The sequence below is a fragment of the Manis javanica genome, chromosome 11 (genome assembly GCF_040802235.1).
Source record: "Manis javanica isolate MJ-LG chromosome 11, MJ_LKY, whole genome shotgun sequence".
Taxonomy (NCBI): domain Eukaryota; kingdom Metazoa; phylum Chordata; class Mammalia; order Pholidota; family Manidae; genus Manis; species Manis javanica.
Window position 1 is genome coordinate 111,170,619 of NC_133166.1, and position 27,030 is coordinate 111,197,648.

A 27,030-nucleotide genomic window follows, 5' to 3' on the forward strand; every position below is an offset into this window, starting at 1 on the left:
GCCCAGCCCACTACTGAGCCTCCACGGGGTGGCTGGACTCTCCCCAGAGGACCTCACCCCAGGGGCCGGTGCTCCTGGAGCCACGAGGAGCCTCCACCACGTCCCTGGCCCACCACCCGCCCGAGGCCTCCCCCACCCTCTGCCAGCAGCACATCGGGCTGAGAAGGCGGCCCTGCCCTTCGCCCTTACAGGGCCACAAAGGCCGCAGTTGCCCGTCCGCTGTCTTCCAACCTTGCTCCCGACCAGCCTGCCCTCCGCACCGGCCTCCGAGCTCACGTTCATCCTTACTGGCATCTCTTCTCCCTCCGTACGAGTGGATGAGACTCGCAGCTCTGCCGGCTGAGAGTTTCGCCTCCCCACGGTCCTTTCGGGGTGCCCCTGAGTGGGACTAGGGTGTGGCGTTCATCTTATGCTTGGACCAACATGTCGATCTATCCATAAAGATCCAGGCCTTTCCCTCCCCCATTGACTGGTCGGGGGAACCCCCTTAATGCCCTGAGCGGGAGCTAAAATAGGCACTCTGGTGGCATGGAGGTCTGAGCCACCTGTTCATGAAGCTTGCTGCACCCATTCGACCTTCTCATGCCTAGCCCCAAACACTCCGAGGACGGCCTGCTGCCATGCCTGGCTGACGCTATGACGCAGAAAGTAGCAATTTCCAGCTCCGAATGGGCAGCTCCTGGCACATGTCACTTGCATCCTGCTACCGGGGAAAAGGAGGACCCGGGAGCTGCTTTTCAAGTACTGATGACCCCCTGCCGCAGAAGTCACGGCCCCGCCCCTTCCTGCCTGGGCCCCAGCGGATCCCGCCCAGAGCCGTGCGTGTCCCAGCTCACCAGGGCGGCCGGAGGGCTCTCCTAAGCTGCCGCGCTCATGGGCACCCCCGCCACCAGCGCACGAGGGCGCCCGTTGTTCCCTGGCTTCACGGGTGCTTGGTCTTGACATTTTGTTTCCAAAACACCGAAGTGTGAAATGGTTGCCTCACTTATAATTTTTAGTTACCAGATTGCTAGTGAAGCTGAGACCTTTTCAGATTTATTGACTATTTAGTTTCCTTTTCCGTGAATACTGCATATCTTGACCCATTTTTCCATTGAATTGTCTTCTGCCTTATTGATATATAAGACTACTTGCGATCCTCTGTTAATTGTATTATGTACATCTCCTCTCCTACTGTGTGGCTTGACCTATTTTGACCTATTGTTTTTATTGGTGGCCTTGATAAACAGAAGTGTGTGGGTTGTTTTTTTTTTAATGCGGCTGATACGATCCATCATTTCCTATACTTTGCTAATTTTTTTTTGTAAGTTGCCTAATAGATCTCTCTTCCTCATCCTGGGGCCACAGGGATAGTCTCTTGTATATTTTCTCCTAAAAAATGTTAAAGTTTTCCCTTTCACGTTTCGGTCTGCCAGGCAGCTGGAGTATGTATGGAGTTAGGCGCAGATCGAGATGGCTTTTCCCCAGCGGATAACCTAGAGTTCTGCCCTCACTCCTTGACCAGCCCTTCCTTTGCCCTCTGATCGTCCACACCACCTCTATCACATGACCTCTCTTTACGTGGGGGCTCTGCCCCTAGGCTATCCGGTTCCGGTTTTTCTCTATTCCCCTGCAGCCACACTTTTGATTAATACAGCCTAATAACAAGCCCCGGAGGATCCATGGGTTCTGGATCAGCAGGCCAAGATGAAGCCCCCAGTGAGGATCCTGGGCAGCCCCTTATGAGCAGGGTGTGAATAGCACTGCCACTGATGCCTAGAAGGCGCACAGAAATATCCTCTGCCTCTAACGTCCACTGCCCACCGCAGGGGTCAGGGACAAGACTTCAGCGTTAAGGCCAACCCTCCAGGTCCAGCGTCTTGATACTGTGCTACTGTGCCATGAGCACCCCGAAACCATGGCCCTGTGCAAAGGAGCCCTCTGGTCGCACTCATGAATCCTGCTGTTCAGGAGGGATAGACCGCAATGCCTGGGCCCTCAGCTGGAAAGACTCCAGAGCGGGGCAGAATCATCTGGAAGCCTCTTCTCTCGCTTGCCTGGTGCTTGGGCTGGGATACCTGAAAGGCTTAGCTGAGCTGGGACAGTCACCCTAGTGTGCCTGCCTACAGGTAGCCACTCCGCCCGGCTCGGGGCTCCTCACAGCCCGGAAACCTCAGGGGAGTCACCCTCACACCTGGCAGCTCAGGGCTCCAAGCACAGGTGTTGCAGCCACCGAGGAGGAAGTGACAGGGCCTTTCCTGGCCTGGCCTCGGAGGCACGCAGCATGGCTTCTCCCGTGCACTTCGCCAAAGCCTCCTAGACTCAACGGAAGGCACTACACACCCCACCCCTCAACAGAGGTGGGGGAAAACTTGCAGCGTGTTTTAGAACCACCGTGCCTCCACAGGGGCTCTTGTTTTGATCAGTACTGGACACTTAGAATAACTGAGAAGGTGCTTTTTCTATCCAGAAGGAAGAAGCTAAATTAGGAGAAGTATGCATAGGTGCCTCTCCCAGGAGCACACCTTACCTTGTAGAATCCAATGGACATGCTGCCTTCCGTACCCTGGGATGGGCAAATGATAGAAAAGAGGGGAAGTGACCATTGCAAATTGTCCATATCCCTTAATCTTCCAAGAAAAAGGAGCACATGAATCAGATTTTCAGATCTAATCAGACCAAAATCCCACGTCTCATGATTTAGTGACCACAAAAGGGAAGCCACCAGCTTTCTGTTTCCTCCTATACAAAATAATACGCGACAGTTAATCTGTTTCATAACAATATAAAACTAAAACAACAATGAAATGGCATTACCGAAAGTTTGGAAAATAGCGGGGGAATCACCCACACTTCTTTCATTCAATCATAACTATGGCTTTAACTTCTGCATGTTTTATTTCAGTCTGCATACATATGTACACATATGTTTATAGTGCCGATGAGCATAACATGAATAAAAATTTGCATCCTGTTTTTTTCATTTAACAGTAAGCAATCGTATTTATATGTTGCTATAAAAAATCTTTGTGCTTATAATTTTTAATGGCTGCGTAATATTCTCTTAAGTAGAACCATAATTGAGCTAGTTTCCTCATTCTCTTTGGGCTTTTCAGTTGCTCCCTGTTTAATTTGCAATTAAAAATAACGTAGCACCCATCATCTTTGTGGATGTGGCTCTTTCTGTCCTTTTTTTTCTCTTACCACTTTAATTTTCCTCATGCCATTCTCTTCCTCGATATGTCTCTCAATTTGCTGTAGTAACTCCTCAGATGATACTCGGTGGTCAACAGATGGCAAAATTTTTGCATCACTTCCTGTCCAAAGCTATCTTTATTTTTCTCTTCATTAAATATTAATTTAGATGGCTATTGATTTTTGGTTGAAAATTGCCATGCCCAAATATATGGCAATATCACACTGAAGAAAAATTCCATCTCCCCAATAAGAATATAGTTTCAAGGTTTCCAGCTAATTTAAATACACAATTCATACATAGAAACAAAATAGGTAACGCATATTTAGTATACTCAGTTTTGTCATTAACTTTGTAAAACAAGCATTTAAAGCAACATTACAACATCACTTTTTGAGTCTGAAATATTGCTTTCTTTTTTTCTTGTTGAATTCTTAAAAGCTTTCTATTGTGGTAGAAAATACATAACATACATAAAATACATATCATTTTAGCAATTTTCAAGCGTAAAGTTTAGTGGCATTAAATGCATTTACATTGTTGTGCAGGCATCACGACCATCCAAAAAATAATAATAATAATAATAATAATAATACCCGACAGCACAGCGGGACCAAATGGAGGGAAGCGTGCGTGACCGCAAGTGAGTGGGAGTCACAGCGACTGGCAGAAAGGAGTCTCCTAGACTACTGTCTCAGGCTAAAATCCGAGCTCTCCCCGGGCAGCGGACAGGGCACGTCTGGGATCCATAGCCCCGGACAGACATCCCAGACCTGGGGAGGTGCCACTTATGTGATGTGTAAGTCAGGGACGGCGATGGGGGCTGGGCAGCAGAATTGGATGGTTAACTAACTGCTAGGCAGCCCGACCTGGGGCCAAGGTCTTGCTAACCCCAAGATGCTAGTATTTTATATGCTAGCCCAGTTATGATCCCTTAGAATTTGTTGTCCAGCTAGAATGGCTACTCTGATTGACATGTTTACACCCAGTGTATTTAGCACATATAACACAAACGGGAAATCATACTAATTTGATTTTTGCAATGTGTAAAATTTGATTAAGCATCATTTTACCACTTACACACAAAACATACAGATTTTCAAGGAAAGGCCACTGGGAAGCATGAATTCCCACTACTGGGAGGCAAATCAGATGTTGTCAGGGCACCGCTTGAGGTTAATTGAGCCCCAAGTCTCAGAAATGCTGACTGCACAGCAGAGGGCACATGGCTCAGAGGATGAAGCGACCTCCTGAGCGCAGATCCCGCCCCTGTCCCTGACCTCAGCAGGCTCTCAGCATCCCCAGGAGTCTTTTCCCACCTGAAACACAGGGGTCACCGCATCACCTGCCTCACGGGGTCATTAAGAAGCCAGTTGAGTCGATCCCTGTGAACCACTTAGAACAGTGCCCAGCATTGTCCTGGGAGACAATGACCTTAGCAATGATAAAGAGATGGGAATGGGGCAGAAGGGAGCCGGTGCCCAGCACCCACTACTTAGTGGACGTGCAGATTCTTGCTGGGGATTCTGGGGGTCTAATTTCCCTCCATGTAACTCTGGGCTAGCCTCTGACCAATAAAACCCGGTGGAAGAGACACTGTGAACATCCAAGACTAAGTGATGAGAAGCCTGTGGCTTCCCCCGGTCTCCAAACAGCTCTTGTCTGAGACACAGCCAGCGTCCACTGGAGGAGCGGGCCATCCCGAGGAGCCTGGCGGGGCCTTCAGACTGCTCCGACCCCAGCTGCCGGTCTGCCTGCCGTCCCAAGTGAGAACCACCTGGCCAGTCCAATCAACCCACTGAGCAGAAGAGATAATGGTAAACTGGAGTTTATGCCTCTAAGTTTGCGGTGGTTGTTACAGCAACACATGGTAGGCGCTCCCCATTGGTTTCAGAGACAGGTTGTGTAGGACACACTGGAGACCCTGCAAAGTTTTGTCTCACAAGCTGGCCTTTAGATGGCCAGTAGCGGGAGCAGTTTCAGGACCACACTCCTGGAGGTGACTGCGGGCTGGCTGTGTGACAGAGAGTGGCCTGTGGAGGCAGTGGGTACGGACATGGGCATGTCCATAAAACCCTACTGGTGAGCTGCCCAGTTAACCTGCACACCGTTATCCATGCCCTTGAAATGATCGCTAACAGGACAAACTGTATCTCCCGTCTGGTGGGTTGAAGGGTGGCCCCCCAAAAGATATGTCCACATTCCAGAAACTGCAGACACAACCTTAATGGAAAGAGTCTCTGCAGACCATCTGAGTGGGTCTCGGCTGTCATATGAAAGCATGCCAGACAGGGTGGCCTGAACAACAGACATTTATTTCTCATGGCTCTGCAGCCTGGAAGGCCAGGGCCGAGGAGCTGGCCCATTCGGCTCCCGGGGAAAGCCTCCCCGCTTCCCGGTTCCCCACACCGCAGACGGGGAGGAAGCCAGCTCAGCCGTGCCTTCTTATAAGGGCACGAGGCTCACCCCGAAGTTCCACCAGAGGGGCTCCGACACCACTGGGGACCACAGAATGCGAATAGAAACTTCTGAGGCAGCTTTATAGGGCAAGCCGGGCCTCCATGGGACAAAAGAAGAAAATAATGGGTCAATCCCACCTATATCAGAGCAACACTTCTAAATAACTCACTAACAATTGCATCCCCAACCGAGTAAGGAAGCTCCTCTCGGTGTCCGTGCGAGGTCGCCCGCGGACGTGTGGGGCAGTGTTGGGGGGCGTTCCCACCGCGCCCCACCTTTGTGCAGGGCTAATTATGTTGTCTTCCGGAGGTCAGGGCAGGAAAGCATGGCGATCTCACAAACCCACTCGTTACATCTCAGAACAAAGGCTGACAGTGCCCCGTGTTTAGTGTTTGTAGAGGAGGAAATGAAGGGCAGAACAGGCAGCTGAGAGGCGGGCTCCCGCAGGCCCGAGGTGCTGTTTGTTGATGACAACTGGTCCGTCGTTCAAGGCTGAGACTGCGGGTCCTGGCAGGAGCCCCGGACATGCCTCAGGCTCCCGCAGGCCCCCACCCATGCACGCTCTTCCCTGGGCCTGGGCACCGCAAGCCTCCCCCGGGGCAGGAAAGCCGGCCACGGCTGGTGTCCCACAGTTGAGGGTGAAACACTCCAGGTGGGCGGAGGCCGTGCTTCTGCTTCTGGCCCTTCAAAAACACCTTCCCTGAAGCAAGGACCAGAAGGAGAAAGATTAGTATCTTGACAAATCAACTTGCCACATGCTTTAATGTAATCTTTGGGGACGACTCAGCAAAACAGAACACTCCCACTTGACAGGTGAGGCCCAGGGGCTCAGGGCCTTAAGGACACAGCAGGCCGACAGTGGCAGGGCCAGACAGTGGCTCCCAGACCAGGCCCCCTCCACCCCGCTGGGCCAGGCTGGCTCAGGTGCCCTCAGCCCCACTGCCCTCTGACCCCCTCGTGCCCCCACCCCTTTGCCTCATCTGGGCAGACCCAGGTCAGCGACCCTCTGTGCAGGGTCCCTCCCAGAGAGCCCACCCCATGCTCGGGAGTTCGGGGTATTCTCTAAATTCCTCCTTATCAGGCCATGGAGCTGGGGCACCCTCCCTGAGAAGCCCCAGAAGTACAGCAACCTCCAGGGCCTCTACGGAAACTGGTGGTGGGTGGGAGAGCAGGTCACACAGCAGGTGGGTGGCCAGATGCCCTGAGAGGACCTGCCTGCCCCCCGCCTAGCCCCCCGCCCTGTGGTCCCAGAGACCTCGGGAGGTGCGAGTCGGGGCCTGGCGACATCACTCGGCTGCCCTGGGGATGGACCCCTGGGCCTGTCTGCTTCCCTCCTCACTGACCCTCTACATGTTCCCTAAAAGGAGGAACCTGCCTTGCCCAAGGCTGATGGGCTCACAGGAGTCAAACGGGGCCTCCTCGGGGTCAGCGTGGAAAACCAGAGTGCCCCCTTCCAGGCTCACTGTCCCCACCACCTAGAGAAGTCTGGGGGCAGTGGGCTTCCTGACAGCCTCCCATGTGCTGGAGAGAGAGGGGTGGGGCAGAGGACTCCAGGGCCTTCCCAGTGCGTGAGCTCGGGCCCAGCTTCTGAGATAATTAATACTTCCGTGCTGCTGGGGAGGCAGGAACTGCCAGCCTGAACCCCAGGACTTAGGCTAAGAAGTGGGGACACGAATGCTCCTGGGTCTTCAAGGCGTGGGTCTCCAGCCTCGCCACCAGGCCTCTAGCCTTGGCCTCTCCCAGACTCCCCTTGAGCAGGGCCACACCCTGCCTTGGGGGCAGGAAGGCCTGCAGGGCACCCCGGCTCTCCTCTGGGAACTGCCCCGGGGTCCGGCAGGCTTCTCTGGCCAACCCTTCCGAGCCACAGTCCATGGTGGGACAAGCCGGGCACATCTCTGGCCAGGGGCGGTCACTCTCCCTCTCCCCAGCCCACCCTCCCTCCCTGAAGCCCTCCCTGTGGGCAGCCAGGAGGGAGCCCTGTCCCCTGCCCTGGGGCACCGACCACCCGGCCCTGGGCACAGGGTGACACTGGCCTCTAACTCTAGAGGACCCTGGGGCTGGGTGGCCTGTCCTGGGAGCTGGAGCCGAGGGCCGAGCGGGCAGCAGAGCTCCCAGGCTCCACCAGGCAAGGACAGCCTTGACCATGCCCTGCCCCCATGCCTGACTGCAGGCAAAGCCACACCTCAGCCCACGTCTGAGTCAGGTCGGGAGGGGAGGAGCTCAGGGTCCCAGGAGGCCTGCCTGGCCAGAGCCAGGGCCCGCCCTTCGCCCCCAGCACCAGGACCCCGGGACCCCTGGGGCTGTTCTGGCAGGGACAGTGTCCCCGGAGCAAGCACGCCACTGCTCGGGTGGCCAGACATTCCCAGGAAGGGTGTGGGGCCCTGTCCTGCCTCTGGGGCCTGCTCGGACACCCCCCACCCCCAGTGTCTTCAGAGCCATAAGGCAGCCTGGCGGCCAGGGGCCGGGGAGGACACCCGCCATTCCCCGCCCACCCTGACTTGGGTGGAAGTCTGCAGGCTTTCATCATGTTTCCCTGTGTGAGGCCGCGCTCAACGCTCAGCTATTTAATTATCTCAGAAGTTGGAAAAACACGACAAAAATACTCAACCTAAAACATGAAATCTATTTGAGAATTATCTTCTTGTCATGAAATTGCTCAATTCCTCAGAAGTCCTGGACTCTTTCACCCCCAGACACACTCCCGCCCCCTCCCCCCAGTGCCTGGGCTGGGGGCTGTGGGGGGACTTGTTCTGGCAGCTCCACCGGCCGTGGGGCTTCCACTGGCCCATCTTGCTCCCACCCCCCTCTAGGTGCAGTCATGGGCCGAGCTGGTTACTCCGACGGAGGGGTATTTTTAGAGAAAAGGCCTAATTCTTTAAAATTGTTTCCTCCTAGCTGCTATGAACTTCAAGTAAGGACTTTATCTGACATTAATGTTTATTAACTTTGGGTAAATTCTGAGGCATGGGTCCTGGGCTGAATAGTAAGGGTATATTTGATTTTACAAGAAACCGTCTAATTTCCAGAAACTCGCTCCGTGTCCCACCCCCCAAGCAGAGCATGAGAGCATCTGCGCCAACACTTGGTATTGTCAGTCTGTTTAGTTCAGCCTTGCTATGGGTGTGAAACATCTTGTTGTGGGTTTTGCTTTGGGCTTTCATGGTGATGGGGACGTTGTCGTGTGCGTACTGATTTCTGTCTTCTTTTGAGAAGTATCTGTTTAATCTTTTGCCCATTTCTTTGTCATCTTGTTATCAATTTGTAGGAGTTCCTGGCACATTCTGGATACAAGCCCTTGGTCGGATACACATGATGAATATTTATCTCCTCGATTTGCCTTTCCACCTCCTCAGCTGTATCTTTCAAGGAACAAAAGATTTCAATTTTGATAAGATCCAACTTAACCTACATTTTCTTTCATGATTCATGATTTTTGTGTCACAGATATTGTCCTGTGTTTTCTTCTACAAGTATTATTTACAAGGCCTAGGATGCATTTTGAGTTAGATTTTGTGTCTCTAAAGTAAGGGTTTAACTGGTTTCCCATGTGGAGGTTCAGTTGTTAATAGCCGTTCAATTATTCAATCACACCACGGCACCTTGATCAAAAACCAGTTGGCATATATATGTGGATATATTTCTGGGCTGTCTGTTGTGTTCCAATTACCTATATGTCCGTCTTTCACTGATTTAACATCATAGTCAGTCTTATAACCAGGTTGTATATGTTCTCCAACTTTGCTCTTTTTCAAAATTGTTTTGGCAATTTATACCAAAGAAGCCTGGTGAAATTTTGGTTGGAAATGCATTGTACCTATGGGACAACTATAGGAGAATTGACCTCCTCAGAATACTGAATCCTACAATATGTGACTAGAGCCTATCTCTACAGTGATCTCATCTTTAACTTCTCTCAGCAATATTTTGCAGTTCTAAGTGGACAGAAGTTGCACATATTTTGTTACATGGATCCCTGAGTGTTCTGTGGTTTTGATGCTATTCTAAGTAGTGTTTTTATTTTGATCTCCACTTGTTCATTGCTAGTATATAGAAATACAACTGATGCTGTGTATTGACTTTGTCTCCTGGGACCGTGCAAGCTAACTGGTGGGTTTTGGGTAGCCTCTTTGGGGTTTTCTATGTAGATAATCATGTTTTCTGTGAATAAAGGCAATTTTACCTCTTCCTTTCCAATAGGTATGCTATTGACTTCTTTTTCTTGCCTTATTGTGTTGGCAAGGATCTCCAGGAGAATGTTGAGTAGAAGTGGTGAGAGCAGACATTCCTGCTTCATCCCCAAAACCTGTTAGTCTTCCACTAACAAGTAGGATGGTAGGTTTTAGGTAAAAACCTTACTCTGCTGAATGAGCATGACTTTGGAGTCAGACAGGTCTGGATCAAAGTCTAGCTCTGGCCAGAACCTGTGTGGTTTGGGGCAAGTTGCTCCCCCTCTCTGAGCTTCTTCATCTACTGGGAAGGATGTGCTGTCATAAATAATGAAATAAATTGGAAGTGGAAACCTCCCACGCTCTTTATGAACTGTAAAGTGCAGTCAGGCTGTACATTTCCCAGAGGGGACGCACCTCGCATACCCATGTTCATTTTTAAAGTCAGGAAATTCAACGAAAACAGCACGTCATCAAAAGTCTGCTGATGATCCCATAAAATCGCAACTAAACAGCTTGTTTTGAGCCTGTACACGAGGAATATTGGTCTTTGTTTTTCTCTCCCTGTGCTGTCTTTGTCGGCTTTGGGCATCAAGGCAATGCCAGCCGGGAGATGTCCCCTCCTCTTTCATTTTCTAAGAGTTCGTGCAGGGATGGAATTATTACCACTTTTCTCCTGGGATCCCACCGGGACCAATTTCAGATCCAGCAGGGGCACAGTCAGGGAGCAAAACGGAGAATTTAATATAAAGTCACTCATGAGGTATTGAAGAACTGAAAAGGCAAAAAAAGGAGGTGACCACTGAACGCAGTGGCCACCCCCCACCTGCAAGACCTGCTGGGGCAGCAAAGGGAAGAGGCAAGCTGTTGAAATGTAGAAGCTGGGGGGCCCCCGGCGGTGCAGCTCAGCTCTCTGTGGGGGCATCCCAGCTCGCTGGCAGCCCGTGTCTCAAATGGGGAACCATGTGGCTACTCCTCCAGTGCAGGGAACCCTGCAAACTGGACTCACCCAGTTCTTCTGGGTGCAGAAGGTTGCCAAGGCAACACTGGTAATGAAATAAACCAGAATCAGGAACTAGAAAGAAAACTGGAAGACGTAGGCACTACTCCCACCCAGCAGCCTCCACCGCGCACCATTCCCCCTGCTGGCAGAGCCTCCCAGGGAACCCCCGGATGTGGTTCACAGGGTCCCAGCCCCAGAGCGGTGGGAAGGACGGATTTGCAGCTGAGATACTGGCTAACATGGGGCATCAATAGGCAATTTTCTGTGTGCCCACTGCTTACGAGGGAGGATGCCAGTGCTCTTGGAGACGCATGCCGAGGTCTTAAAGGCCAAGTGCCAGAGCCTAGCAAAGATGGTCAGCTTGGAAAGTTTTTAATGTACAAAGATGAAGAAAGAGTTCCTAGGATCTGAGCTCTTGGAAGATCAAAAGCCAAACATTGAGCTAATTTCTTTCTCTTTGCACACCAGTTGTGGCCTCCCTCCCCACAGGGCACTTCCCTTTGGAGACAAACAGGTGTCTTTGAGGGTCACAGGTCTAAGTGAGCAGGGCACCACCCTGTGCGCTGGGCTCCCCTCTGCCAGCGCGAGCAGCAGCCTCTGACCAGCCGCCCTGTGCCTCTGTGTAAGAGGACAGCACCATGCTCCACCTCTTCCTGGGGGGCCCCAGCGCCCTCATTCTGCTGCCTAGAGGAGCCCAGGGCCGGCAACCCCCCTCTCCTGAGACACAGGAGCGCCCTGCAAGGACAGGCCCCCGTCTAAGTCTTCCAGCGGGGAGAAGTGGTCTCTTAAGGTCTCGTGGGGGTCGGCGTCTTTGAGTTGAAGTGCCGGTGAGGTCGCTGCCCGGCTCACTGAGCCACCTGGCCTGTGCCAGCTCTGGGCTGAGTCCAGAAGGGGGCACTCGCTGGGCTGGATGACGACCACCCCCTGTGGCTCTGTCTCACCTCCCCCGTGCTGGGCTCCGGCTCCATTCCCCTGGGCACTGTGCTGGGGGGAGGAGAACGCTGGGCCCGATTCTCAGGGACACTGAGCCAGCCCAGGGGCCCCGAGCCCAGGCACTGCTGGCTGGGGACTTGGGCTTCTCCGTCATGACCTGATGTCTGTCCTGTCCCGGGGCAGAGCCAGGGCCGGGCCAGGGCCATCTGCGGGCAGACCCTGCGTCCCACCTGCGGCTCCTGGAGTCCCCTAGGAGGTGATACCAGCCGCAGCCTGTTCCGGGCCTTGACCTGCAGCTCCGCGTCCTCCCTGGGCCCCTTCTTCCCCTCCCCCTTCTCATCGTCTAATAGGTAACGGGGCCCCTCTGCCCCCCAGGACGCGGTGACCCAGGGCCCCACCGACAGAGCTCCCCCTCCCTCAAGCCGCCAGCTGGGCAGGTGGCCCCCCACAGCAGACCTGGGCACCAGGGTCGCAGCAGAGAGAGGGCTTAAGCCCCCTGGCTGAGCCTGCCCACCCCGGACCCCCAGAGGGGTATCGGAGCCTAGCCTTCTCCCTGCCCTTACCCGCGTGAGTGTGCCCCTTCCCCTGCTCCCCTCCCCTCCCCCTGCTCCCCTCCCCCAGCTCCCCTCCCTCCCTCTGCTCCCCTCCCCTCCCCCAGCTCCCCTCCCTCCCCCTGCTTCCCTCCCCCTGCTTCCCTCCCCTGCTCCCTCCCTCCCCCTGCTCCCTCCCTCCCCCTGCTCCCTCCCTCCCCCTGTTCCCCTCCCCCTGCTCCCCTCCCCCTGCTCCCTCCCTCCCCCTGCTCCCCTCCCTTAGGCCCCCTGCTCCCCTCTCCCTGCTCCCTCCCTCCCCCTGCTCCCCTCCCTTAGGCCCCCTGCTCCCCCTGCTCCCCTTCCCCTGCTCCCCTCCCCTCCCCCAGCTCCCCTCCCTTAGGCCCCCTGCTCATCTCCCCTACTTCCCTCCCCAGGCCCCTTCTCCCACCCTTTGCCCCTACTCCCCTCCCTCGGTCTTGCAGCCCCCTCCCCTCCTCCCTCCCAGGTCCCTCCCTGGGCCTGGCCCGCTGGTGGGGGTGCAGGGCCGGAGAGGCCCCACCTGCCCCTGCGGCCGGAGCTGCCCTGTGGACCTGGAGGCAGCTCATCCACAGACTGCAGGGCGGGGAGGGGGTCCAGCTCTGTCTCCCTCCAGACCTGAGGGCTGCAGACTCTAGCCCGGCCTCCCGGAGCAGGAGCCACTGTGCCCTGTCCCCACCTGTAAAGGCAGGGACCCCAGCCCCCCTGCTCTTTGGCCTTGTTGGGAACATGGTGGGACCGTGTGCTGTAGGGTGACGCAGGGACTCAGCACCACAGACCAGAATCCCATGTCCCCAAGCCCTGTCCCCAAGCCCCGCCTCCCAGGGGCTTCAGGTGCTGCCGTCCAGAGCACGTGGCCAAGATGAAGAGCCCTTTTCTCCCCTGGGGCCTTGGCCCCAAGCCTTGGGGGACCCCACAGCCTGGGAGATCTAGGCTGGACTGTGGGCAGGACACACCGTCCTGGAGTGAGCTGCCTGCCCTCACGCCCACCCTCAAGGTGCAGGCAGCCCCAGGCTTGCCATCCACACGTCAGAGAACAGAGGGTGTGAGCAGACAGTGAGCAGGACGCACTGGGTGGCGGTGCTGCTGCACAGAGCCCCTCCTGGGGCCATGCATCCCCGCACCCTGGCCCTCCGTGGCACATGCCCACACCCTGGCCCTCCGTGGCGCATGCCCAGACTCTGGCCATCGGCGGCTCCTGCTTCGCTGCTAGAGCTTTCTACCACTGGAGAGGGCAGAGAGGGAGGTGGGAGCAAGCCACCACCACCACCAGCGCAGGGAGCGCCATTCTGCACCCTCCACCATCTGCACCCGACTCCACAGCCCCCAGCACCTCCCAGCAGACAAGAGAGCAGACTGTCACCAAGATGGGAAGGGCACACCCCGCCTCAGCCCCTGCCCCAAGCTAGGCCCCCTCCCAAGTCGCCCAGCCCCACAAAGAGGAGCTGTGGGCACCAAGTGCCAGGAGAACACAATGGGGCCAGGTGGCTGCAAGTGGCAGGCAGCAGTTAGGGGAGCAGTGGGGGTGAGGGGCGTGGCTCTCTGCTGCTCCCTGACAGGCCAGAGAGACAATGGTGGGCCCCCAGGGAGCCCACATTCCAGGGCGCAGCAAGGTGGTTCTGTGTTCTCACCTGCCGAGCCCTGCTCCCCAGGGCCGGGCCTGTGAAGGGCCAGGGTGTCCCCGTGAATCCGGGGGTGTTTCATTAACATGCACACGTCTGTGGATTTCCGCCTCCTGGAGGGGTAGGCCGGATGCTGGCTGAGGGACCCCGCAGAGACAATCGCTGGGCCTGTGGCTCCACGTCCCGGGTGCTCCCGAGGTCTGTCATTCACCTGCACCACTGGGAATGCTGGGACGAAAACGCCGCCGGCTCAGGGCCCACTGGGCTGCGTGCTGCCTCCTGGAGCCAAGCACCGTCGTGCACCGGCAGGCTGGATGGGCGCCGCTCCTCGGCACGCAGGAGGCAGCCAGCCTCACCTTCAGACGAGGCCGTCTTCCACCCGCAAAGGAGGGGGACAGGTGAGGGGGACAGAGTCTTCCCCAAAGCCCCAGGGGGACATGGCAAAGGGACGGATGAGGTTTCCCAGGGGCCTGGTTTGGGCCACGTGTGGATAAGAGCTGCTGTGGCTGTAGGGTGACCTGCCTGCCAACCGCAGGCTGTCCCCCCACCCCCGCCTCCACCGAGGCCACGGCACTCACCTGGGGAAGCCTGGCTGCTCTGCGCCTTGCAAAGGGAAGGAAGGCGGGGGTAGGTGATGGGTCGGGAATGGGGGTCTCCTTCCACAGGGTCTCAGCCCTGCTGCGGCCGCCCTCCAACCCTTAGCTAGGCTCTCTCCCCAGGGTTGGTGCGGGGCAGGGGCACGGATCCCTGAGCCCCAGAGCCCAGGCGTCATGTGGGCTCATGGTCCCCTGAGCCCCTCGGGCCCCCACCCGACCTCGTGCCCTGACGCTCGAGGGGGCCAGGAGGGCCCAGCCCGCGTGCAGACCCTGACAGCACCCAGGGGAGTGGGGCCTTCCTCCGGCCTCTGTCCCTCCCCAGGTCCCCGGCCGGGTGGCTGCTGGGGCAGAGGGGCCGGGCCGCCCAGCCCCACACCCCCTCCTGGGCGCGGCCCGTGCCGGCCTCCTCTTCCTTGGCTGCTGCCCAGCCAACCGCCCTCTCGCCCCCCATCCAGACCAGCCTGGCCGCACTTAGGTGGCTCTGCTGTCGTCATGGGCCTGAGTTTGCCACCGCCGTGTGCCCGGAGCAGTGCCAGGCTGCCCTCTTCCTGCCGCAGACCCAAGCCTCCTGGGCCCCTGCGTGCAGCCCTCCCCTGGGCCCTCTGCTGCCACTGGGGAGCCTGCCCACGGCCTGCACAGGACACTTGACTGGTGACAGTGGTGCCACAGAGTCCCTAGTGCGCCGTGTGCCAGGCCAGCCTCCCCCTCACCTGCGCCTCGCCTTCGGCACCTACCAGCACACGCTCACTTCCAGCTCTGCCGCCTGCCCTTCCACCCAACATCCGCCTCAGCCTGGTCCTCCCGGGGGCCCTGGAGGCAGAAGCTGGCTGGTGCCAGGAGGGAGACCTCAGGTCAGTGACAGCTGAGGCCTTGTGGATGGGCAGGGGGAGGCAGCCAGCTGGTTCTGACTGTGACCCAGAAGGGGCAGGCCACCTCAGGGAGGTGCCAGGATCAGAGGCTGGGGTCAGCGGGGACCCAGAGTGGCCTTGCTCATGACCCGGTCTTGTGCCCCAGAGGTGCCATTTCTCTCCTTGTGCGTGGGGATCAGCTGGGGAGCTTGCTAAGCAGGCTCTGGGCACGCCCACCCTGGGAGCTGAGGCCCCAGAATACGCATTTGGAGGAAGCCTCCCCAGGGGCTTGTCATGCACAGGATGCTGAGAACCACTGTTGTAGCCCCCTGGCCCCTGCCAGGAAGCCCAGTGTTCAAGGCTACTCTCCGGGCGAGTGGGAGCCCAGGCCCTCCCCAGTCTGGTCATACCCAGATGCTCTGGGCCACAGAAAGACGTCCCTCCAGACCCCACCTGCTGCCCGGCTCCTGCCAGGGTCATGAGCAGAGGGATTCCCTGGTTCGGAGGGTGTGTGCCCAGAAGCCCAGGGACCCGCTGGAAGGAAGCCTCTGCGCAGACAACAGACTCATCACTGCAGGGCTGGGAGGATGTCAGGCTGCGAGAACCACAGTCCCCACGACCAGCCGCATGGATGTGGCATCAATGTGCCCAGCGCTGTGCCAACTAGCCCGTGCCCACCAGGTTCCTGCTGCTATCTCTGCAGACAGACTGAGTCTGCCCCCTGCTTGACCCCCCGCAACCCCAGGAGTTCGAGCAGGAAAATGTGGTGACCCCACAAGGCCCCTCATTATATCTCAGAACAAGGTCACATGTAGATCAAAACAGTGCGCCCCTCCCCCAGCACGGATGCAGAGGTTCCCCGTGTTTATTTCTTTGTAGAGGACAGAAGGTGAGGGCAGAACAGGGGGCCGAGAGGGGGGCTTCCTCAAGTCCACGGGGCTGCTGTTTCAACCTGTCTGTTTTTCAAGGCTGTGAAGTGGATTCACTGGCACGTCTCCTGCCCCAGGCCTGGGCGACGAAAGCCTCACCAAGAACAGAAAGCCACCACCACTGGCGTCCCCAGTGCCGAGGGTGGGTGGAGAGGCCCCTGATGGGGGCCCTGCCCCTCCCAGCCCCCCGGCCTGCAGCCTGGTCTCCCCCGGGACAGCACCCCCAGAGCTGAGTAAGTTAACATGTGAGATGCTCTGAGTAATGCCCAGCATCTTGTAGACGACCTGCTAATGCCCCCAGTGCCCCACATGAGTGGTGAGTCCCAACCCACAGACTAAGGTGTCTGAGGACTGTTTTCTCCAATCTGCAGGAGAAGGGAATCCTGACACCCGGGACCCAGGCCTCGGAGAGGGAGGGGTTTGGCCCCTGCGTGGTGGGACCATCCCTCCTGAGCTGGGCTGAGGCTCTGGACTCTTGCCCAGATGGTGACTTCCTGGAATCAGAGGCACCACTGCCCTGGCCATCATGCCATGTGGGCCAGGCCCACATCCCAGCCGCCGTCACCCCAGGCTCCCAAGCCACCTGGCAGGTTTGGTCCAGGGATCCTGGGAGGCTGGGAGCCCCTGGGGCTGATCCGCCTGTCCAAGGACACCTCAAAGCTCCTGCTCGGTCCTCCCCCCAGCAGAGCTACAGGCAGCCAGCTCATCTCCACCTCCCGGACACGGTCTTCGGTCCCAACTCCTCAGTTTGGGGAAACAAGACCCAGAAGAGGAAGCAGCCTGCAGCTCTGCTTCCAGCCCCCAGATATAAACTCCCCCCGAGCACGGGGAACAGAAGAGGCACAAAGCCCTTCTCACCCTCCTCACTGCGACTTCCCCCAGGGACCCTTGAGTGAGTGGGAGTGGCTCCCATCCTACACAAGCCCCGGCATGAGGCATCCCCAAGAGGGGCAGGAGGGCCGAGGAGCCCGAAGGGACACCCCAGACGGAACTCCCATCACCCGCTGGCCCCGGGCTGGCCCAGGTGCCCTCAGCCCCACCAGCAGCCCCTGACCCCCTCCCAGTCCTGGCCCTTCGCCTTGTCTGCAGCAGACCCGGGTCAGCAACCCTCTGTGCTCATTCCCTCCCAGAGAGCCCGCCCCATATCCAGGGATTTGGGGGGCTCTAAATTCCTCCTTATTGCCCATGGATCTGGGGGCATTCTCTCCAAGGAGCCCCAGAAATGCAGCATCCCCTGGGGTCTCCATGGGAATGGCCCGACCCCACCCCTGTCATGGGCGTGGCCGCAGGTGCGTGGCTGGAGAGCCCACGTGGCAGGTGAGGTGTTCTCTAGGCTGGCTGACACCTGCCCAGCAGCCCCATCCTGTGGGTGCGAAGACCTCAGGACCCTGGGGCTGGGTGGCCTGTCCTGGGAGCTGGAGCTGAGGGCCAAGCGGGCAGCAGAGCTTCCAGGCTCCACCGGGCAAAGACAACCTTGACCTCCACGCCCTGGCCGCACCCCTGACCGCAGGCCTGCTGCACCTCCCCTTCTGCCCCCAGAGCCACAAGGGTCCCACCTGCAGAGCCCCGGCCAGCCTCAGCCCCCAGCCCTCACCCTGAACGATCCGGAGGCTGTGCTGCTCTAAGAAAGAAGCCCCTTCCCCAGACTCAGCCCACGTCCGAGTCAGGTCGGGAGGGGAGGAGCTCAGGGTCCCAGGAGGCCTGCCCGGACAGAGCCAGGGCCCACCCGAGCACCCAGCACCAGGACCCTGGGACCCCTGGGGCTGTTCTGGCAGGGACGGTGTCCCCGGGAGCAAGCACACCACTGCTCGGGCGGCCAGTCATTCCCAGGAAGGGTGTGGGGCCCTGTCCCGCCTTGGGGGCCTGCTTGGGCTACCCCCCACCCCCAGTGTTTTCAGAGCCATAAGGCAGCCTGGCGGCCAGGGGCGGGGAGGACACCCGCCATTCCCCGCCCACCCCGACTTGGGTGGAAGTCTGCAGGCTTTCATCATGTTTCCCTGTGTGAGGCCGCGCTCAACGCTCAGCTATTTAATTATCTCAGAAGTTGGAAAAACACGACAAAAATACTCAACCTAAAACATGAAATCTATTTGAGAATTATCTTCTTGTCATGAAATTGCTCAATTCCTCAGAAGTCCTGGACTCTTTCACCCCCAGACACACTCCCGCCCCCTCCCCCCAGTGCCTGGGCTGGGGGCCCGTGGGGGGACTTGTTCTGGCAGCTCCACCGGCCGTGGGGCTTCCACTGGCCCATCTTGCTCCCCACCCACCTCTAGGTGCAGTCATGGGCCGAGCTGGTTACTCCGAGGGAGGGGTATTTTTAGAGAAAAGGCCTAATTCTTTAAAACTCCTTTTACAGCTAATGGATAAACATAATAAAAGCTGGCATCTGCCAAGTCCCTACTACACACTGGGCGTGGAACTGGGCATGGAATCTGCAGGGCACCATGTAAACTTCACAGTTTAGCTGTGGGAAAGGGACGCTTGGGGAGACGGAGCCCCCAGGCCGGGCCCCCATGGGGGCAGCAGGGCTCAGTGCCGGCCCAGGGGGTCTAGCTTCCAGGCGTGTCAGCACTCCCAGCCTAGGGTCCTCCCTAGGCTCGGGGGCGGGAGGAGGCCGGTGTCTCCCCGAGGGCCCCCAGCAGCCTGCCCCCTCTTACAGAGACCCCTGAGCAACACCGCATGGACTCAGACACACCGGCCCCTTGATGCGGGTGCTGCCAGTCCTGACAGTGCCAGTGCCACCATGCAGACGTGCCCTCAGCACCGAGCCCTCCTGCGGACAGGCCAGCGTCCTGCACATGGCACAGGGACATCCCACTGCCAGGGAGTGGGGCGACCCTCTTCCACCCCCACTCCCCTCCTGGTCCTGGGGGACCTAGGCTGCCTCATGTCCCCCCAGCTCTCAGAGTTGGGCCAATTTTGTCCTGAGGCTCAGGGGGGTGGTGGCAGTGGAACCCGTGGGGCCAGCAGGTTCACTGGGGAACCCGCCCACACCCCGGTCCCTTTTCCTCGGCTCCCCTAGCATGTGCTTCTCGGAATGCCCATGACACACCCACTAGTGACAAATCCGTCCCTACGCCTGTGTGCTCGTTCACGAGGGCAGAGAGGAGCCACGGCCGCAGCTGGGCCCAGGGCAGACTGAAGTCGCCCATTGCGCATGCCAAAGAGGTGCCAGCCCTGTTCCCCGGGAAGCCTGGCCAGGGCTGGGACTCGGGGCACCCCGCTGCCGGACCAGCTCCAGAGGACCCGCTGGGTTAGTGGCTCTCGGTGGTCCGGGTGACAGCTCAAGGCTGCGAGGGTCAGGGCAGCCCCAGGTGCTCCAGCCTAGCTGAGCTCCGGGCAGCGAGACAGGAGAGTATCGGAGAGATGGGCGGCCCAGCTCGAGTCCCCCACTGCCAAGGGTCTGTGCGGCCCTGGACAAGCTGTGGCGTGCGCTCTGCCTCGGTTTCCCCATTGTAAGTAGCGGCAAGGACACGGCGAGCTCAGCGGCAGAGCCGTGGAGTAAATGAGATGCTTCCTAGGGAGCAATTCCACAGCGCCTGCATGACTGTGTCAGTGTCCTGGGGCGGCCGGAGCAAATGGCACAGACCGGGTGGGAGGTGCCGCTTGACACAACAGACTCCCACTCTCTCAGTCTGGAGGCCAGCGTGTGCCCTCCAGGCATCTGGGCCGCACTCCCTCGGCTCCCAGGGGGGCCTCCCTGCCTCCTGCAGCTTCTGTGGCTCCAGGGTCCTGAGCATGTGGCCCCGTCCCCTGGCCTTGGCCTCTGTGGCCACATGGCCCCTCCCTGTGTGTCTGCCCTCTCCTTTCTCTTATAGGGACACTTGTCATTGGACTTAGGGTCCCCCTGGGGCATCCAGCATGACCTCATCTCAAAACCCTCCCTTACCTCTGCAAAGACCCGCCCCCCCATAAGAGCACATTCACAAGTTCCAGGGGCTGGTCCCGGACATGCTTTTGGGGGTGATGCCCCCCACGCCCGTGTGTGCTGCTGTCATTACTGCCGACATTCTGCTCCAGCTTGTGCCAAGGGCCCTGCCACACGAGGCCCCACTCGCAGCAGAGGGCCGAGAGGAGGCGACATTCCCTTGGGTGAGGTGGGCAGACAGTCAGCCAAGAGAGAAAGCGCAAGCTGGCCCAGGAGATGGGCAAGTGTGGAGTGAACAGCAAAGGGGCGGCGGCTGGGCAGCCTGGGGTGGTCTGAAGCACCAGGGCCAGGCACAGCTCCAGAAAAGGGACCTTTGAGGAGAGGATGGGCCTCCAGAGATGCCGAGGCGGGTCCGGGGTGCTAGCACACTGCAGGTGGCGGGAGGAGATTCATCATGTCTGTGGACAAACAGCATCTTTACGACATGATTCTGACTGTTGAACAGTCCACAGGGAAGGTAATTCCTTGTCGGGAACATTTCAGTGTGCAGGGCTCACTGAAAGTATTTTAACCCCAAAGAGTCCGAGGCCAGCAGGCAGATGGTAAGCGTGGGCCCTTAGGAAGGGGCCCCAGCTCTGCAGACCGCCCGGAGCAGCACCCACCGGTGGCCTGTCACGGATCCAGCCCCAAGCCAGCTGCCAGGCTGACCATGAATTGTCCATCTGAGCAGAGGGGAAACTGAAGCATGGAGGGGTCAGGTCATTCTCGCAAAGCCTCACAGCCAGAAAGGGTCCGGCTGTGCTCGTGAGCAGGAGCTGCCCAGAAGGTATGGTCCCCCGGACCAGGGGCCCAGGCTGCCCAGTCCACTCTGAGCGCCAGGCAGCAGGGTCCGTGTGCAGGGAGGGCTGAGGAGGAGGGGCAGGGCCAGCCACCCCGCCCCCCGAGGGTGGGAGGGTTTAGGGCCGGGGTGGTGAGTGCAGCTGTCCCAGCCCGGCCCAGAGACCGTGCTGACAGCAGGTGAGGAGGCTGCAAGGCTCCCGGGGACAGAGGCCAGACCCCTTCCCCACCCTGGGCACAAGGACAGCCACAGAGGAGGGTGCTGGGCAGGGAGGCTCAGGGCTGCTGCAGAAGGCCCCAGGCACAGGGCACGGTGGGGCCTTAGAGGCATGGGGCCTGGTGGGTGGGGTGGGGCTCTGGGTGTCCCTGGCAGGGGCACAGCCCAGCAAAGGCGTGGTAGCAGGGGCACGCGGTGCGGCTTGGGAGCTCTGTCTGTCTGTCCCTGTCTCTCCCTGTCTCCCTCCATCTCTCTTTCTCTCCCCCTCTCTCCCTCTCTGCCCATCTCTGTCTCTGTATTCATCTCTCTCTGTCTCTATTTCTCTCTGTGTGTGTCTCTCCTCCCCCCACGGCACCCCCACCCCACAGCAACTAACACAGAGCGGGGTGCGAAGGGCTCCCTGGCTGCATCCCCCAGACCTGTGTGGGTCGGGATGGGGGTGGGGATGCTCTGAGACCTTCCATGACTGGGCCGGGCTCCCAGTGCCCATTTCTCCCTCCCCTCGGAGGGCACAGGCCTGGACCAGAGCAGGACTCTTCTCAGAAGCAGCTGACCTCCACAGAGGCCCCGGCCCTGCGACCTGTCCCCAGAGACCCCATGCCTGCTTTGAGGCTGCAGAGCAGAGCCGTGCGGGCCCCCCTGTGCCAGGGCCCCAGGGCTTAGCCTCTGCTTGGGCCAGAGCCTGCAGGCATGGTCAGCGCCTCCCCTGCCTTCCCACACCCTCCCAGCTGCCGGGTGGCCCCCAAACATCTTCCCTCCTCCCTTCTCCCCCCGCCAGCACAGGACAGTGTCCTCAGGGCCACCACTGCACACCACCCAGCAGGCCCCCTAGGGTGGGGGATTTAGTAGGAGTGTGGCCCAGGCCCTCTGGGCGGGAGGCCCCCAGCAGGGCCCCTGATGGTGGGGGGAGGAAGCCCCTGCCCGCGTGAGCCCACTGCTGGCTTCTGCCACCTCACACCTTACCGTGCAGGGCCTGTGAATCAGTGCCCGTGCCAGCACCAGTCTGCCCATCCAGCCTGGAGGAGGGCAGGGCCTTGACCCGCCCAGCCCCGCCCTGTCAACCATCACTATCTTCCCAACGCCCCTCTTACGGAGAGGCGGTGAGCCGCAGGGCTTGGCCATCCACGGGGAAGGGAGGCCCCCACGCCGCCTGGGGGCCCGTCTGGCTGCACTGGGGGACCCGTGCACTGCCGGACTCTGTCGCCTCTTTCCAGGGCCCTTCCTGCCCGCCCGGGAGCCAGCCAGCATGTTCGGGCTCTGGAGAACCTTCAACAGCGTCGTTTTCTACCTCACCCTGGCCGTCGGCCTCGGAGGCCTGGTGGGCAACGGGCTCGTCCTCTGGCACCTCGGCTTGCACATCAAGAAGGGCCCCTTCTCCGTGTACATCCTCCACCTGGCCGCCGCGGATTTCCTGTTCCTCGCCTGCCAGGTGGGCTTCTCCGTCGTGCAGGCCGCCCTGGGCGCCGAGGACACCCTCTACTTCGCAGTCGCCTTCGCCGGGTTCTCCGTGGGGCTCTGGCTGCTGGCGGCCTTCAGCGCCGAGCGCTGCCTCTCTGCAGTCGTCCCCTCCGGCTGCCAGCGCTGCCGCCCCAGACACACAGCGGGCGTCGTCTGCGGCCTGGTCTGGGCCCTGGGCCCGCCGGCCGTGCTGCTGACCAGCAACGCCTGCGGCCTGCTGCGCAGTAGCGCGCGCCCCCTGACCTGCCTGCGGTACCACTCGGCCAGCGTCGTGTGGCTGCTGTCCCTGGTCTGCGCGGCCTGCGTGGCCGGACTCGTCCTGTTCGTCTGGGTGGCCTGCTGTTCCCAGCGCCAGCGCCCCAAGTTCTACGGCATCGTCCTGGGCTCTGTGCTGCTGCTCCTCTTCTGCGGCCTGCCCTTCGTCCTCTACTGGAGCCTGCGGCCCCTCCTGAACCTGCTGCTGCCCGTGTTCCCCCCGCTGGCCGCCTTCCTGGCCTGCGTCCACAGCAGCTCCAGGCCGCTCGTCTACTTCACGGTGGGCCGGCAGCCCGGGAAGCGGGAGCCGCTGCGCGCGGTTCTCCAGAGGGCCCTCGGGGAGGAGGCCGCGCTGGGGGCCGCGTCCCTGCCCATGGGCCTCATGTAGGGGCGGCTGCCCCCACCCCACCCCTCGCCAGACCCTGCCAGGACTCTGTCATCCCCCCTACCCGCAGCGCACTCGCCCTGGGGCCCCAAGGGCTGAGGACAGAGTGACAGCTGTGGTCCCCCAAGGCCCAAACAGGGCTAAGGCCGCACTGCTGATTGGTCCCCGAAGGAGCCGAAGGGACACCCCCGGGTAACCACCCACTCCCCGCCTTCCCAACAGTCTCCTCACGGGCCACCAGATGGCGCCACTTCCTCACCAAATGCCCCCAAAAGCTGGCTGCCAAAAGGGGTTCCGGGGGAGGCTGGTGCCACGCGCCCTCCCTGCCCCTCCAGCCCCATCGCCCTCCGACACCTGCTGCCAGGAAGGCGCTCCCGCCCCCAACCCCATCCCTAACGTCCCCTCCGCCCAGGAATCCGTGGCTCCCTGCCACCCGCCCCGTCCCTGCACACCCTGCCCAGCCAAGGTTTGTCCCCCGTAGGGAAGCGGGAGAGGGGACGGCGGGAACCCCAGCCAGATGCTTCACCTTTCAGAGCACACGTCACCTTATGTGGTTTCTGATGATCAAAAAACCAGTTCCCGGTCACTGTCAAGACGTCCCAGCCCTGCAGAAAATGCTGAAAAGACAAATTACCAAAACTCTGGATCCGGAGGGAGACGACTGGGCCTAAGTCCCTGTCGTGTTTATGTTCTTAATGGAGACCCACAGACATTCCAAGTTTTACCAAAAATGGAGACATTCTAAATGTGCCGTGTGGAACCCGTGACAACAGCATTTTACAATCACAGAATCGCTTTTAAGAGTCATGAGATTTTTTTTTTTTGACTAGAAAAGTTTTGTGCTGTCATTACGGGAGCTTTGGAGCACCCAGAAGCAAGAAGGAAAGCCCACCTGTCTCCACCCCAACCACCTTCTTTACAGGCTTCCTGCCCTCCCGGGGTTCTGGCCCCACAAGCCCCCCTTACGCCGGATGATTCCAACAGAGGGAGGCAAGGGCCCCTCAGGCCAAAGGCCAGCTCGGGAGGGGGAAGGACCCCGAGCCCTGGTAGGTAGAGGAGGCTTGGATTTGGGGGGCAGGAGGGACTGTTCATTCCTGTGTCCCTTCTGGCCAGACCCCAAGGAGGGGTGTGGTTTCCTTCTTGGGAGGCCTGGAAATGAGATCAGGGTGGGAAGCAGTCACCCAGGTGGGGTGCCCCAGCATCAGTCCCATCCTCCCAGCCCCAGGAAATGGCTGCTGCAGGGCATCCATCTGTGTGCCGGTGGGGACAGATGGCAGCCGGGCGGCTGACTGTGTCTGGGGAATGGATTAATATACTGGTCTAGACAGGTGGGGAGTGTGGAGACCTCTGGCCCCACAACCCACTGCTGGGGTGTGGGACACCAGCCTGAGCTCCAAAGACCTGGCGAGTGTCCCGGGTCCCGGAGAAGCACGCGGTCAGCTGAAGGGACAGAGCTGTCACCAGGCTGGTCTCTCAGCCTGCTGGCACCGCCCTAGCCAGGTGACCTCCAGCAGTCACCTGGCTGCGAGAGACCCTTCTGCATAAGGCGCGGAGGAAATTCTCCATCTGGATCCCAGGGGGGACCAAGGCAAGGCAGTCGGGCCACAGAAGAGGGTGGACCGTTTCTGCCCGCTCATCCTGACCTTTAAGGCCAAATGCGTCACCTCTCCCATCTCCGTTTCCGGGCAGAGCTCCAGCTGTCCCCAGCAGCCGTGTCCTTGGCTCGCCCACCGCGCTGGCTGCGGACGTTCTCACCCTTGGCAGGTCCTGCCCAGCCATCAGGGTCTGCCCTTGCGTCGGCCTGTCCTGTGAGCCGGCAGCTCCCTGGCGGCGCGCGGTGGCGTCAGCTCCTCTGGTGGAGCCGCCTCGGCCGAGCACCCAAGGTGGCCACCTGCCCAGAACAGCCTGGGCCCCCTCCTCAGGCTTCATTTCTTACATTCCTGTCTGCTTGCCTGTCCGTGCCCATGTCTCTCCAGAAGGGGAGCTCCTTGAGGTCAAGGGGCCTGGTGGCTCTCCCACCACTGCCTCCCCACTGCTGAGGAACCAAGGGGCCGGGAGCAGGGGCTTGACAAGCACTTGCTGAACGGATGGGTGGATGGGGACTGCATGGATGCTGGGGTCAAACGAATCAGCGATATGGCCGAATCAGAGTGCAACACCACAAAATCACACCAGGCTGCTCCTGGGCCCTGGAACCGTCCGGGCCAGCCCGAGTCCTGACCCCCGACCTGAAGCCTGGGAAGGCTGTCAGATTCGGGAGGGCCCAGGTTGCTCACTGCAGAGTGCAGCCACCCCAGGCCCCTCGCCCTCCCTTGACCACACTCTCCCCATTAAGCCAACGGGTATCATTAGAGCCAACTCCATCCTGGGCACTGGGTGGGAGCCCGGGATGTGGACGCACCACGGTGTGGCCTCTGGCCCCGAGGAGCTTGGTGTCTGGAGAAGGGACAGACACAGTGACGCAGCTGGAAGACAGGGTGTCCGGGTGTGCACAGAGGTTTGCAGACTTAGGGAGCGTCACTGTTCCCATTTGCCCTTGATATCCCAGTTTATGTGTTAGGGAAGCATGGAGGAGGGACACATATTCCTACTTGGAAAGCAGGGGAGGCTTCCAGGAGGAGAGGGTGCCTGTCTGACCTTGCACAGGTGGTGGTGGGAGGGGAGGGCTGCCACTGTGGGGAAAGTAAGGAAGGTCTAGGACACAGGCACCTGCTCTGAGAAGAAGAGAGAGATGGGGATCCCCACAGGAGGCTGCTGGCAGCTGGGCCCTGGGACAGCATGCACCAGACCTGGGGGAGACAAGGGACACAAGGCACACGTGCGGCCTCCCTCCCAGGTCTGCCTTTCCTGAGGTTCCTCTCAAATTAAACATGGCTCGTGTGAAACAGTGGTCAAGGTCTGATCAGTTTGGCTCTCTTTTTCCCATATGGATATCCAGTCATTCTAGAAACATTTGCTGAAAAGACATTGACACCTTCATTGTAAATCAATTGACTTCAGCATTTGAAAGGTGTCATTACATGTTATTTGGCTCCCACCATTTCAGATGATAGTAAGTCAGATTTCATTTTATCATTGATTCCTTCAATGTAGCGTATCTTTTTTCCTTTGGGTGCATTTGAAAATTTTACCTCTGCATTTTAGCAGTTCAACAATAAATGCTTAGATAGGTTTTTTTTTTATTATTGTTCCACTTAGGATTCACTAAGCCTCCCCAGACTAGGTCCATCTCTGTCAACAATTGTCAGCTTTTCACCACTTCTCTCTGTAAATATTTTTTCCAGTCCTATGCTCTCCCTCTTATCCTTCTGAGACTCCAGTTACACCCATTTTGGGTCACTGATATGGCACCATGCTCAGGGATGATACCGGGTGATATAATTATTAAATCTTTCTGTGCTTCAGACTAGATGATCTGTGTTTCTCTACCTTCAGATCCATTGATCCTTTCCTCTACTGTGTCCATTAAACTGTTAAGCCCATCTGTTGAAATATGCTATTGTGATTTTCACTACTTGAATTTCTATCTGATTTTTTATAGTTTCCATTTCTTTGTTGACATTTCCTGTCTGTTCACCCATTCTGTCCAAGTTTCCCTGTAAATCCTTAAACATATTTATAATCGTTCTTTAAAAGTCTTTATCTGATTCTCCAATATCTGGGTCATCCATGAGTCTGCTAATATTAACTGCTTTTTTCTCTTGATTAT

At 58.6% G+C, this 27,030-nt stretch overlaps 1 protein-coding gene across 1 annotated transcript; it reads left to right on the forward strand.

Moving 5' to 3' along the window:
* Nucleotides 1-22,315: 22,315 nt before the first annotated feature.
* On the forward strand, nucleotides 22,316-26,444 carry MRGPRG (MAS related GPR family member G). The gene has a single exon (XM_017643939.3). The coding sequence runs from the start codon at nucleotides 22,470-22,472 to the stop codon at nucleotides 23,322-23,324; it is 855 nt and encodes a 284-aa protein (XP_017499428.3). The 5' UTR covers nucleotides 22,316-22,469; the 3' UTR covers nucleotides 23,325-26,444.
* Nucleotides 26,445-27,030: the final 586 nt, after the last annotated feature.

Bases quoted from the DNA above. Each gene is read 5' to 3' on its own strand.
- MRGPRG (XM_017643939.3), top strand. From the start codon at position 22,470: ATGTTCGGGCTCTGGAGAACCTTCAACAGCGTCGTTTTCTACCTCACC.